At 45.8% G+C, this 14,865-nt stretch overlaps 1 protein-coding gene across 1 annotated transcript; it reads right to left on the bottom strand.

The window, feature by feature from the left end:
- Nucleotides 1-4,279: 4,279 nt before the first annotated feature.
- On the bottom strand, nucleotides 4,280-9,823 carry FGF19 (fibroblast growth factor 19). Its single transcript, XM_071762039.1, has 3 exons — nucleotides 9,318-9,823; nucleotides 9,106-9,209; nucleotides 4,280-6,130 (listed from the first exon to the last, which is right to left on the bottom strand). The coding sequence occupies exons 1-3, from the start codon at nucleotides 9,709-9,711 to the stop codon at nucleotides 5,798-5,800; spliced, it is 831 nt and encodes a 276-aa protein (XP_071618140.1). The 5' UTR covers nucleotides 9,712-9,823; the 3' UTR covers nucleotides 4,280-5,797.
- Nucleotides 9,824-14,865: the final 5,042 nt, after the last annotated feature.

The raw sequence follows: 14,865 nt of genomic DNA, 5'->3' as shown, positions 1-14,865 counted from the left end.
CAGGCGCGCAACGCCCTCCCCTCCCACCCCCGGGGGGCGTGGTTTTGCGAGGCGGTGACCACGCCCCTTTCACTCCGCCCTTTTCAGTTTTCTCCGCCCCGTCTTGTTTCGCTCCGCCCATTTTTTTTGCACACCGCCCCTTATTGTTTGCTCCACCCTTTTTTGTTTTGCACACCGCCCCTTTTTTGCACACCGCCCCTTTTTTGCACACCGCCTCTTCTCGTTTCGCTCCGCCCCGTTTTTCTTTTGCCCCGCCCCGACTTTTTCCCCGCCCTTTTTTTGTTTGCTCCGCCCATTCCTTGTTTGCTCCGCCCCTTTTCATGTGGCTCCACCCTTTTTTCCCCGACCACGCCCTTTTAAGCTCCGCCCCCTTTTGTTAGCTCCGCCCTTTTCGCCCCACCCGTTTGTTTGTTTTGCCCCGCCCCTTTTTCTTTAGCTCCGCCCATTTTCCCGGGAGCGGCGGCGCGGCGCGTGCACGCCAGGGAGCGCCAGAGCGACACCGGGAAGCGAAACCGCGGGACGGGACGGGACGGGACGGGACGGGACGGGACGGGACGGGACGGGACGGGACGGGACGGGACGGGACACGACACGACACGACACGACACGACACGATACGACACGACACGACACGACACGACACGACACACCGGGACCGCGGTGAGCCCGGGGGCTTGGGGGGGATTCTGGGGACTGCAGGGAAAGCTCCCGGTCCCGGGGATAAAAGCGGCGATTCCGGGGAGGTTTTGGTGTTTTTCCCCTGAAAGCGCCCGGAGCGGAAGCAGCGCGGATGAAACGCTGGAGCGTAAGGAGCGCGGGATCGGTTTGGTTGGAAAGGAACATTTTTAAAATTTTTTTTTTTTAAGGTCGTGGAGTCCGAATGTAACCAGCGGCACCAAAACCACCACCCGAGCCCAGGATCTCCGTGGCTTTTAAATCCCCCCAGGCCTGAGGACTCCAGCACCCTCCTGAGCAGCCTATGCCAGTTCAGAGCTTTTTAGTGAATAAATTTTTCTGAATTTCTCTAAACCTCCCCTGGCACAACTTGAGGCCTCGATCGCTTCTTCCCTGGGAGAAGAACCCAACCCCTCCTCCCCCCAAGCTGCTTCCAGGTGGTTGTAGAGCACAAGGGCTCCCCTCAGCCTCCTTTTCTCCAGGTTGAACAACCCCAATTCCCTCACCTGCTCCTCACAGGTGTGAGGAACACGTTGGCAGGTTTGTTGGCAGGTTTGTTCCCAGCCCCACAAGCCTTGGGCAGTGACACAAGGCAGTTTTGGGGTTGACTTGAGGCATTTCTGATGTTCAGGTAGTGTGGTTTTGCTGTATGCACTCAAAATGTAAATATTTTTGATGCAAATACCCAAACCAATGTCCAGGGTGCCATTCTAGACTGTTTACTTAAAACTTCAGTTGCTATTACAACTTTACACCAGCAAAAGAAAGCAAATTATTTCTGGGCATATATTTTAAGGATAATTTATATCATTATTTTTCAGATACTTAATGAAAATTCACCTCTGAGCACACCAAAGCAGTTTGCCCATCCCAGTAGTGGTCCAGGGTACCTGTTATCCTCTGAATCAGGGACAGGAGGACAGAGAACTGGAATGGGCAGCTTGAAAAGCCAGAGATGGGTCTACAGAAAAAAAGAAAAGAAAATAAAGTCATATTTCGGAAGAAAAAAAACCAAAAGTGCAGGAAAAACAAGTTCTTTGATTTCAGTAGACAGTGGGATTGGTGAAAATTGCTGAAAATATGATGGCCTGGCAAGAAGCCTGCAAGGCACTGTCCTCATTTGAAACCTCGACCATGAGTCTCATCCAAGAGGGCTCCTGGTAAACTTGTTTGCCTAAACTGTCACAAATTCATCCCAAATTTGGAGTCCTAATGATGTCCTTTTTGCACTCCCATTTGCTTCCAGTGGAAACACATCTCTGCTCTCATCACATCCGATGCTGCCTGACAGGAGGGTTGGCTTCCATACATTTTTCAAGGAAAAAATGTACATTTATTTAATTGGTGGTGTTGTTCCCCACTGCCATACAAAGTGCACTGGCAGAGTAGGAAGAATGGTCCCAAATTTTTCATGGGCACGGGGTTTCAGTGCTTTGAGCAGAGGTAAAGTTGATATCATGGCTTTGAAATAAAGGATTTATAGCTTTTTACACCTCCCCAGTGGAGATGCCCAGTATCTCCTCTCCTACAGCCTTCCCACCTCCTCTAACAACTCCTATTTGCACATCATAGCTGCTGACTGAGACTTCACAAGGAGACATTTGACACCTGACCTTTAAAAACCTTGTGGGGCTGTAAAAGGTCCCATTGCAAATGAAAGCCCCTGGCATTGTCCCTCTGTCTTTGAGAAACTCTGATCAACCAGGATAGGGATGGGGATGGGGATTGGGATGGGGATGGGGATGGGGATGGGGATGGGGATTGGGATGGGGATGGGGATGGGGATGGGGGTGGGGATGGGGATGGGGGTGGGGATGGGGGTGGGGATGGGGATGGGGATAGGGGTGGGGATGGGGATGGGGATGGGGGTGGGAGTGGGGATGGGGATGCTGATGTTTCCATTCCCACAGAACCAGAGGCAATGGGGTCCTCCAAGGTTTTCCACACCAAGTTCCTGACTGGAGTCAGGTGCCTGGTGGTAGGGAAAGCATTTCCCAGTAACCCTCCCACCTCAAACTGGGAGCTTCTCTGCTTTTATTCTACACAAACCAGACAGAGCTGCTCAGGGCTGGGGTGGGAAACCTCCAAGGAAAACTCAAGTGGTCCAGGAAGTGGTGTGGATAATTCAGCTTCTGGAATCCTTCCCTCCATCTGAATAAATATTGAGCCAACCTCTAACCTGCTGCAGTGAGAAACTTTGGGCTGCTGCTGGAAGATGCAAATGCAAAGGTGTCAGCAAACAGGGGCACTGGAGAGCTCAAGATGCTGCTTTCAGGTTGCTCAGCTTCGTGCTCCTGGAGAATAAGAACAAGCAAGATGTGACATCTACTAAAAAAAAAAACCTCACAAGGGTTAAATTGAGCAGTGTGCCCTTCAAGCTCTAATACTTGCTGTGTTTCCCATCAAGATTTTTAAAGCAGAAAACTAAAAGTGGATTTCTGATGACATTTTAAAAGTTCTTATTTATTTTGGTTTGGTTTCTGGTTCGTTTGTTTTACAAAAAGCTCTTAAAAGGTATCTATCTAATGTTCAAAGACAACAGAAAAAGGTATCTAATGTTCAAAGACAACAGAGCAGCTGTTCAGAAGTGAAAAATAAAATGAAAAGAAAGGACATGAAAAACAGGAAAACAAAATTCCCCAAGCCTGAAACCTTCTTTACTAAAACAACTTGAAAATCAAGACTGCACCTCCCAATCCATGGGGAGCTGGATCCCTCGGGATGGGTGGCAGTGGCTCAGCACAAGGGGGAATGGGAAACACCATGGGAGGTGTTTGCCAGCCAAGAAACCTGCAGTCCCTGTGACTCACAGCATTTCCAAATGGGGATGTTCAGTCCCTTTTCCTGCCAGAAATGGACAGCTTTTTCAGACAATAACCACTGTTGAGCAGAGTTTCCATTTTTGAAAGGCAGCAGCCTTCCACCCACAGGATTTTCTTGCATTTTGCAGGTGGATTTTGCACACCTGGAGGAAAATCCACACCTGGCACTGGATTTTTCCATCATCCCAAGCAGCTGGGGGTGAGCACACACACCTCTTGGTGTCCAGGAACTGAATGGCTGCAAGCAATGAGAATGGGAGGTTTTAACAACATAAATGGAATAGGAAAGAGATGTTCCATAGAACAGATGCAAACCCACGACTGCTTCATCACAGATTAAATGTCACTGATGATGCCTTCACCAGCCTAGATCCACACCTACCTGAAGGGAGGCTGCAGCAAGGTGGATGTTGGGCTCTTCTCCCAGGTAGTAAGTGATAAGACAAGAGGAAACAGCCTCAAGTTGCTCCAGGGTTGGATATTAGGAAAAAATTCCTCACTGAAAGGGTTGTCAAGCACTGGAAGAGGCTGGAAGTGTGGAGTCACTGCCCCTGGGGGGATTTAAAAGATGTGTAGATGTAACTGACAAGAGAGTTGAATTCCAGCTTTGGCATTCACTGCCTACCTTTGGGAAAACCCCCTTGGCTCTCCAAGTCCTTCTCTATTGCACCATCTCAACTACATCACCTTCACAAGGGACTTTACCTTCACAGAGCTGCCACAGGGCCAGATGCCAAAGCTCCTTGAAGTCTCTAGACTGAGGAAGTGACAAAAGAGTCAGCTTGATTTCTCTGTTAAAGATTATACTTTTTTTTATTGCAAATGTACACAATTACACTACTGATAATGCACAGAAATTTAAAGAGTTTGCTAAAATTTCCTGATTACAAAACTTCACAGAATTTGTTACAACTAAAAAACTCACCTTAAGAGTATATAAATATAATTTTGAGCATAAATAACAGTAACAAAATAAACAGATGTATGTATTAAATAAATTAATTATAAATATTGCATTGGCAATGAAGTGCTAGGTCAGAAGAACACCAGCATTTCCAGTAAAGCTTTTTTTTTGTGTGTATAGAAATCTCTATTATAAATGAACCTTTGGAAATGAGGAGAATCTCTGAACCCTTTTCTCACACTGAATTTTTGTTTTCCTTTTTTTTTTTCTTTGGTTTCACCTTGGTTATTCCTTTGTCAAGTTGTTACAATGGCAGAACAGAGCTGAAGACAACAGACAACTGGTTTTTTGGCCATGAGATACTGAGAATCCCTTCCTGCCAGAACAGGATGGCTGACAAAGTTCTTCAGCATTTAAGTCACTAAAACTCTCTCCACTGGTTCTCCCAGAATCAAGCCTGCCAGGGACTTAAAAGAATTGCTGGTGGTTAAAGGTTAAACAGAAAAGCCTGTTTTGCAACTGATTTGACCTATACACCATCCATTTTCAGTCTTTCTCTCAGTTTGCTCATGCCCTGCATGCCTATAAACAACAGAACCTTCATTTAAGCACTAATTTGAGCTGCTCGTTCCCTACCTGATGAAAATAATTTCTAGTTCTGTGTCCTCTTACAACCACACACTGGATTCTGGCTAATGGTAATGAGAACACTCTGCTGGATGATGCTGATCCCACATAAATTTAAAAAGAAATCAAAGATCCAGTTTTCCAAAGTACCCTTTAGCAATAAGGGAGAAGGAAGAAAAATTTCCCTTTCTTCCCTTATTTCCTAAGAGAAGAACAAGCACAATATACAAGCAGAATTGGGGTTTTTTTTTTCAGTGGTGTGCTTTCAATAGAAAGTGTTCCCAGAATGTTGGCTGCAGCTTTTCAAGAAACTGCATTAACCCTGGCTCATGGAATGACATTTGCTTGGTTTTCCTTAATTGTGTTGTGTCACAAATGTTTGTATTTAAGGCCTCTGAAGCCAAGAGATCCTGGAAAAAAGGTTTCCTGCTTTTACTCCCATAAGCAAAAATAACAGGTGAGCATAGGTGGTAATGAAGCTGAGGCAGAAAAATGAGAATTATTTCCTCATCACCCCCGTAGTGGAGGAATTCTGGGGAAGCTGCTCAGCTTTTCTTATTAAATCCTTCTCCAAATAAAACTATGGATAGGCAATTCTTTAGACTATAGAATAGCCTCTGGGCACTCATCCCTTACAGGCACAGCACCTGGCAAGGAAAAGGCTGGCTGAAATACACAAAAAAAAGCTTGAAATATCACAACACGAGTAGCTAAAAACCCCTCAAGTATTCTGCAATATTTCTTTAAAAACCTGTGTGTGTGATCAGAGTCATTTCTGAAAGCTGGGGCTCTTCACTGGTGAGAGTTTGGAGGTGATGCCAAAGGGATCCATGCTGTCCGTTTCCAGAGGTGAGGAATACACCTCTGGCTCAAAGGCCTGGCTGTAATCCCCATATTCCCCAAAGTCTGTTGACTCCACAGGCACAGTGTTGATCATGGGTAAGAAGTGAGAGAGTGGGAGAAAATCTTTCCCTTTGAATTGCTGTCGTTGCTTGGTGCTGCTCAGAGACACTGAAATTCCGTGTTTTTTGGATTTGTAGACATTGTAGCCATCTGGACGAATCTCCTCTTCAAAGGAACAATCCTCAGTGGAATACCTGAGCTGAACAGCAAGAAGTAACAGGAATTACAAACACACCCAACCAGGCTCATTGCCTTCAACCACCAGACAAAGCTTTGATGCCACCAGCCCTTCTCCCTCTGCTGCCACTCTGGCTTCTCACAATCTTGTGGATGAGATTATTCCAACTGAAATGACTCTGCTCTGTTCTGTTTGAGTTCCCCACGCTGCATTTAGTACATGTAGTCTGCATTTTGGGTTAGGAGGACATTAAAAGACCTAACCCAGAACTCCTGAATTTAATGCACATCCATGGAGTCAAATAAGCTTTGAATCCCAGGGGTGTCCTGCACGCTTATCCTGTCCCCAGCACAGGGAAAAAGAATCTCAGGTCCCAGTGCTCATTTGGGAAAACTGTAACTTCTGACAGTTCTCAGTTGCAGTCATGAGACCTCATCCAACCATCCTCAGGTATCAAACTTTGGCTCTATTAGAGATTTGCCTGTATAAGGGCTCCAAAAGGCAGCTCTGCCAAAGCCAGTGCTTAGGCAAACATGGCCAATCAGGAAAACAAAGATAAATGCTTTTTTTTTTTTTTAAATAACCATTTGCTGACTAGTTAGCATAGTTATTTGCTCACTGGTCATTATTTAGAACTGTCAACAACACAGGTTAGGATTTTGTATAGCAGAGTGTATTTTCTTAGAAATGAATTTGTAGGATTGCATTTCTGATGTACTTGTGTGGATGGTACAGTGGGAGTTTGCATCACCAGGTCAGACCTTTCCAGATCCTTACACAAACACTGTATTTCTTACAACTCTGGTGCTATTTCAGGCTCAGCCACTCCAGGTGATTGAACTTGAGGCCAATAAAAGACAATTGCTGATTATATCTCAGTCTGCAGTGATAAAAATGTCCTTTCATGAATGCTGTGAATGTCTGAATAGGGAGCATATTTGATATTCTTCACTCCTTTCTCAAAGACCTTTTCTCAAAGTACAGAGTACAATTCAAGTTCATGCATCTGTTTGTCTTTTAAAAGCACTTTTTAAACTAATCAAATAATTTTAAGAAAGGCATTCCCTTCATATACAATTACACAATATTTATCCTCCTACTTACATTATATCTTAGAAAAATGTGTCTATGATACAAATTTATGGCTGAACTGATATCTGTTGTTTTTTCTAGGAGTGCTTCTTGCTCACTGGCAAGGATGATGAAATAAAATAACTTCTTGAGCAAGTGCACATTACAAATAACAGTTACTGCTTGCACCCTCATGTCTCAGCTATGTCGTTCACTCTTCATTTCATTGGGATTGTCTCTAGTGTTTGGATTTTTGGTTTTTTTTTAAGAAGTACAAACCCCACTTTAAGTATTTTCAGCTTATTATTTTCACAGGAGGGATTTGCAGTGTGTCAGCACACCCAGCAGCTACATCATTTCCCCCAAAACTACTTTCTACAGCCCACTGCATGTTGAAAAGTCAACTTTAAGCTTCAATTTCCCAGTGTTTAAAAAGGGAAGGTTTCAGGAGCACAAGGCATTGCCCAGTTCAATTCCCAGGCACCAAATGTGCCCTTTTGTTCTTCCACTCCTGAGCTCAGTGCTGATAAGGTGAAGAAATTGCTTTGTAGAGCTGCCTGCCTGAGCTGTGAGCAGAGAGGTGATGGCAGGTGTCCACACCAGATAAATGTGACAGCATGGCTCCATGGCATTCTGCTTTTCAGACAGCCTTAAAATTAATAAACAAATTCATAAACAAACTCAGTCAAGGCCTATGCCTTCAAAACTGTGTTATATGATAGATATTTTAAGTCCAGATATTGTATATCTAGGCTCTACTTTGGATATACTTGAAAAAATGAGCTAGCAATTGACCCAGCAGTGTCTGAACTTCTGCACCTCATCTTGGCATCAATTTATTCTAACCCAGAAAAGCAAAGAAATTCTGAAAGGTTTATCCAATGTTCTATATGCATTCAAAACCACTACTACATCAGTGCTGCTCTTCATAAATATGCTGAGAGCTTTAAGAATGGGCCAAGCCCTTGTCTGGCTGAAATCAGCAGAAATTTTGCCAAAGCAGAATGAAGCTGTGTCTTTACTATGGCATAATAAAAAGTTGCCACTCTCTGAAACTCAGGCTCCTGTACACAGACTGAACCTGAATTCTACCCTTCCAGCTCTAGAGCTGGCAATTTATGCAGCTTAAAAAAACTTTATGCCACTGATAGTGCCAAGCTGATAAGCTGGCACACCTAGGGAAAAAGCACGACCTGACAAAGTGGTGTCAGAGGGTGACTTTAGCTCGGCTCCTGGAGTTCCCCAGGTGTGCTGGTAGCAAAGGGCAGGGAGACAGTGGAGAGGGAGCCTCAAAACCCTGTTTTGTGCTACCTCAGAGGCAGCAACCCAGTGTTTCTGGGATGTGTGGATGCCTGGCAGCTATCTGGCTGCATGTCCTTTCCAAACGAGTTATCTTGGGGTTTGTTTTCTTTATTTTTTAATTATTTTTTTTCCAGAATACCTGACCTGAACAGTGAGAAATCATTCAGATTCTCTGGCATGACTTAACCTCTTTCTGTGGCAGAATCTCAGCCACCCCCTGATGAAGAGAAATATAAACAAAAATATAAAAATATAAAAACAAAAATATAAACAAAATATAAACAAAATTTTGTTCTGGACTGTATTTTCAGTATATTTTTGGTGGAGGGGCATGCAACACATACTTTGCATTCTAAATTATGTTCCTTGGTGATTTCTCATCAGCCTGATAAACCTGGCAGCCTCGTAGGCAGTAACAGTGACAAGAATTAACCGGGGGAGGTTGGGAACGACCTGAAAGCTTTGTTAATCCTCCACAGACACAAAAATAAATTAAAAATGTATGTATATGTCAGCCCTTCGGTCTCGGCTGATGTTTCAGCTCGGCGGCCGGGCTGGAAATCTCCCTCGGGAAAATCGATCTTGGGGCAGAGCCTCCGGGGACCGGGGGTACCGCAGCTCACCTGCCCGTGAAGCCGTCCCGCCTCGTCCATGCAGAGGTACCGAGAGCTCCGCACCCCCTTGATGGCCACGGTGCGCACGGCCACGGCGCGGATCTCCAGCAGACCTGCGGGGACAGAGAAAATTTAAAAAAAAAAAAAAAAAAAAGCGGCGTTATCTCCGAGGTCCCGACCCGTCCCACCCCGTCCCGGTACCGCCACCCCCGGTAACTCACTCTGCGGGCTCTGACTCCCGGCAGCGTCCACCCGGCCGTCCCCACCGATCCTTAGGAAGCAGCTGAAGAGCCCGTGCTTGCTGGCGGTGTAGAGGTGCCGCAACCGGATCGGTTCCCCCCAGCCGTAATTAACGTGAGGACCGGCGTCGGGCAAGGGCAGCGGAACGACGGAGGGGAGGGAGGCGAGAAGCAGCAGGGCCAGGGCGGCGGGGGGGGGGCCCATGCCGCGGAAGGGGCGCGGAGGGAGCGGTAGCCGAGCGGTATCTGGTGCGCTGGTTGCGCTTGCCTGGGGGGATGCAGCCTTTGGGAGAGAGAAGCCAAACCCCCTCGGCTTTTTATAGCTCGGCGTTATCAGCCCGATCTGCATCCAGCTCCGATATAGAGCCCGTTTCATAGAGGGAATTGGTCGGGATCGGTCACTCCCCCCGAAAATATTGATCGGGTGACATCATTTCGCAGAGGGACACCCGCAAGTCGCTCCCTCCCCGTCTGCATCTCCCAGCTTTGCCCCTCTACTCATTGAGGCTCCCGTTGTGTCTTTCCCCGCCCGGACGGACCCTCGCAGTCCTGGGCTGCCCCGAGGGGATGGGAGGGGAGGGAGGGAGGGGACAGGAGGGGCGGCACTGCCGGTCCCGCAGCCCCTGTCCTGATGGGAGCCCCGGGAAAGGGACCGGCGGTGGGCGTGTGTAAATCCAACCCCATCCAGGGGATCCGCGGAGCCAGCGCAGGGGCTCAGCTCCTGCCTAGGAGGCTCAGCTCTAGCCTGGGGGTTTAGCTCCAGCCCTGGGTGGGTTCAGCTCCTGCCTCGGGACCCTCCTGTCCCTTATTTCCCCTATAAGAAATAAAGGAGCCGTGCCCTCGGGGAATCCTTTTTTACACCTCGCTGAGAGAAATCAGCCTCTGCTGAAGCCTCTGCATGTCCGGTGTCGGGGTTTGAAACCCCGGTCGCCTCCCAGGGCAGGGGAGCGGTGTTGCCGTTCCCGGTTCCCGGCAGCCGCGACGGGGCGGCCCGGTACGGCGCCTCTGGAAGGGCTGGCGCTGATCCCGGGCTTTATTGCCGCCCGGCCATCCCCGGCTGTGTCACTAGATGGAGCCTGGCGCTTGGGCAGCTGCCTGGCCTCCCCTCGGGAGAACCTGCTGCCGGGGAGAGGGCTCTCCAGCTCCCCTTCGTCCCCACTTGTATAGAGACTGGGAGGGAAAAAAAAAAAAAAAAGGGGTGTGAAAGTAAAACTGTCTTGTGTCCAGCCAGCGGCCAGACCTCAGCATCAAACGGATTTATTCAGACCTCAGCATCAAACAGAATTATTTCTTGGTCTGTGCGTGGACTTTTTCCATGCGGGCTCCTCTCCAGGAGCTCACTCAGCGAGTGCATCAGGAGAGATGGAAAGCAGCAGGCAGACACATTCTGGTTTGTTTCGTGCCCTTTGCATCTCAGGGCATTGCTGCTGACTTTGCTGCTGTCCATCCAAACCGAGTATTAAAGGAGTTTTGTCAAGATCTCAAGAGAGAAAACGGGTCATTTCATAAAGAAAATAAAATCCTTCTCCCACAGGACACATGAAATAACAAGCAAAACATAAGCCCATGCCCTCAGCAGCTTCTCTGAAACAACAAACTTCCCATCACCCTCAAATACTGTTTCTGTATTTTGTTACCCGTTTACATCCATCCTTTTGTCTGTACATGTGCATTTCCATCCTGCAAACACCCCCACAAATAACTTTTCTTTCTGAGCACTCTCAGCTCAGCCAGGCTGTGCACACAGGCAAGGTCACACAGAAATACAGAGGTAGAGTGGGGGCCTGCACTTGTAGAAATGTTTAACCATACAATTGTGTCTAGCTCCTGGCACTGAGTTAATTGCATGGATGAACCAATGTTTGATTGATCAGGGTCTTGCATCACAAACCCCCTGGAGCAAGGCATTCTATGTCACCAACCATTTCAAAAGCAGCTCCTGATTTTTTGCTACCTTCAGGTTTGTTTGATGGTCAGCTTGAGACACCCAGAGAGTCCAGTTTTCTCTACACAGCTGATGAAGAATTAATAACAATCAGGACCACTTTCAGGTGTCTCCTGCTGCATCCTCCAAACCACAGGCTATTTGAGAGATTCTGCCCTTTCAAACACCACACAAATTCACAATGTTATAAACCCAGCAAATAATACTAAGGCATCCAAGACCCTCATTTTCTTTCCCTCTACCAAATTCTGCATTATTACATGACTGCTACAAGGCAGTTCACTGCCCTGCAACCCTGGGCCCCACAGCAGTTGTGCGTGTAACTCATCCTGGCTCCATGTGCATTCTTCACCCACCACACATGCAGAGGTTATGGTCTGAAATTAATCTGAAAGGCTTTTTTAGTTGATTTTGTTATGCATCTGAGTGAATAAAAGTGATTTCATTATTACTATTTCTGCTGTGTTATAGTGTGAATAATATTCACGATCACAAGTGTTAATTTTCTTCAGGAAGAAGTCAAACTTCTTTCAAAGGGTAAGAAATTGAGAGCTGCAACTTGTTTGTTCATTTTGACAGCATTATTATTCCCTTCTGAAGATCAAAAATTGAGGCAGAAAGGGCAAATCATTTACACTAAATGATATTTCAAATCAGTGAAGTGGCTGGAAGTGACAATTTCCTAACAACCGATGGAGAACTAATCTAGTATCTAATAAATTTCAAATATGAAGTGTTTGGGGCTTTTTGTGGGTTTTTTTGTTTGGTTGTTTTTTTAAGGCTTTTCTTGCTATAGGAAGCTTTAAATCAAAGTCATTTGTCCAAGTTCCTCTGTAGGCAGTGAGAGAGCTCAGTGCCTCCAAGTACTTATTTGGGCTGCATAGTACCAATCCTATCTCAAAACAGCTGTCTAAGAGATATGGGTTAGATAATCTTTGCAAGTGCCTATTTCTTTATTGGCTCTGTAAAAAAAGCCCAGATGATTAACCCAGATTAAGTATCTTATTTTTAGCTAGAGCCAAACGAGCTAATGAACCTCCCTGCTTTTAAACCAGGAGTTGCACCATGTAATTTTCATTTCAATTCCTATCTGTGTCATTGAACTTTATCATTTATTGTTATCTTTTTGCCAAAGTTCAATGAAAGACACATCTTTGCATGTTTCTACAAATGGGGTGCATAGAAAAATTTATTTGCAGAACAAAAGTTTTACAGGGTCAATCACATCATCACTTCCAGTGCTGGACCTGCTCCCTATATAAACAAAGCCTTCAACAAGAAAACCTGGTACTGCAGACTTCTTGCTTTTTTTGGGGGATGGGAAAAGAAAACCAGGAGGAAAGTCTTGTAGAATAAAAATACCTCCTGACCAGATAGTGCCCAACTGCAAAAGTATTTTCACCTGTTGTAATGAATCATTTGTTTCCACTGCACTTTTCAATGTCTCTGTGTAATTTCTGCAGGACAAGAACTGCAGGTTTCTGTAGCATTAAAGCTGAACTGAATGTGTATCTATGGAAGTATCTATATTTAAAAGTCAAACATCCAGAGATCCTGGAATGTGTCAAAAAGGTAACTGAAAGCTCGTGTCTAACTGGGCAATAAGATAATTGGAACCAAGATAAATTAAATAGGAAAATTGCCACAGATACTGATCAGAAATAGGGCACGAAGCTGCCCATGAGTAGAGGGTGGTCATGGTCTACCTTGTGGTGGAGATGAAGGAAAAAACTATGTAGGTGAGTCACTCAAGGCTGAGAAAGGGTTAAAGTGTGATGAACTAGATGTGTCTAGGATGAAGAAATACCTGCCCAAAAGCAGAATAATTTCAGAATATCTACAGAGCATCAGGGAGAAAACTTTGGCTGTACAAATCATGGCAGAAAAAGGAAGAAGGTACAGAAACTTTAAGAATTTTTACTTCCTTTGGGGTATCTTTGGCATCTCCCACAGACCTAGGAGCAGGCATCACAGGAGTGTGATTCAATATTGCTTTTGAGAGGAGGTTTGTCAGTCTCTTGCCCTTTTCTCTGAAACCGGAAGTGGGAGAATCACAGAAGCCATAAATACTCCCAGGGAAGTGAGGTCCCAAGCAGAGCTCATCCTTTTGGTTTCTGATTTCTGCTGTAGCTCCTGCATGTCATCCCAGAAGCGACAGCAAGAGGAAAGCCTTTATTTCCCCTGTGGCAGAGGGCCAGCAGAGCAGCCCCATCCTTTCTCTTGCTTCTGAGAGAGATGAGTCTGCCAGGCAGAGAGGGGAAGGCAGGAGGGCAGACACAGCACGCTGCCATCCTCTCTTATTCCAGCACGGGGCTGTTCTATAAAGAGCCTTATCAGCACTGAGCAAGTTAAAAAACCTGCCTAAGAAGGAGAGGTTATTCCACCACATGTCAAGGGCTGCTCTGTTTCCCAGCTGCTTCTGCAATCCAAGAGGCATAAAGGTGACAATATTTCTCCCCGGGCTGTGAATGAGAGGAGAGCAGAGATTCCACAGCTCCTGCTGCTTGCGCCCACTGACAGGATGTCATCCAGCAGGATGAGCCTTCACAGAGGTCTCCCCAGATAATAATACAGTGGAATAGTCCCCAGTGAATGAGTAGGCTCCAAATGCATCAGATACTTCAAGATTTTTCAAGTGATCAGCTTCCACAGGGGCTCCTCTTCTAGGAGTGCTCTGCTAAAGAAAGGCAACGCGCTGGAGAGATCCTTGCTGCTGCAATTCATCCTTGCAGGTGTTGTTGCTGGTGGTTTTTTTCCCAAGGAACACAGCCAGACAACTAATTTCAAATATCTCTCACCAGTCTGTCACCTAATGCTTTCTTAACTATTGCTATCAGTCAAGGCATTCCTGAGAGCAAGACTTAGCCTGGAACTGACTTGAAGCTTTCCCTGTCAGCTGGGAGCTTCTGATTAAGTTGACTCTGAAGCTCAAAAAAATCCTGGCAGCTTCAAATGGCCTAAATGCATTTTTTTTTTTTTCCTCACTGTAAGCCATTATTTCATACTTCAGAAATACTTAATCCACCTTGTGTTTTTTGTGTGCTATGAAATCCCTATGTAATTTTGGTGGAGAAGAAGCCTTCCTGATTTTCTGGGAACATAGTTGGTACAGTAGCTCTCCAGCACCTTATTCACACTACATCAACAAAAGTTGGGAAGTGTAGGCACCCGATCTAAAGATATGATTTTATTAAAATATTTCAGTTCCCAAAGCAATTGTAATCTGGCCTCTTCATGAAGGCTGAGATCCTCATTTTTTCATATTTTAGTCTGGACTCACAGGAACGTGCAATGCTGCTGGATTATTATGGATGGTGATTTCTTCTTTAAAATCATCTTGCACCAGGATTATTTTTTGAGCAAGCCTGCATCCCACAGCAGAAATACATAACTTTTCTTTGCCTAGAGGTTATATTTTCATTTCTATCTTAACCTAGGGAGCAATGCCCCTGGATTTTGTTTATGCAATGTCTTTGTGAAAACCACAAGGACAGCTTTTTCAGACAAGGGTGATTGTAGATCACCAGCTTCCCAGCCAAAAGTGATACCCATAGAGCATTGACCTGTTCTCTTTTCTTGCCAGTG

This window comes from Heliangelus exortis, chromosome 18 (genome assembly GCF_036169615.1).
Source record: "Heliangelus exortis chromosome 18, bHelExo1.hap1, whole genome shotgun sequence".
Classification (NCBI taxonomy): domain Eukaryota; kingdom Metazoa; phylum Chordata; class Aves; order Apodiformes; family Trochilidae; genus Heliangelus; species Heliangelus exortis.
The sequence above is the reverse complement of the archived record's forward strand: the minus strand, read 5'-3'. Positions and strand labels throughout refer to the sequence as shown.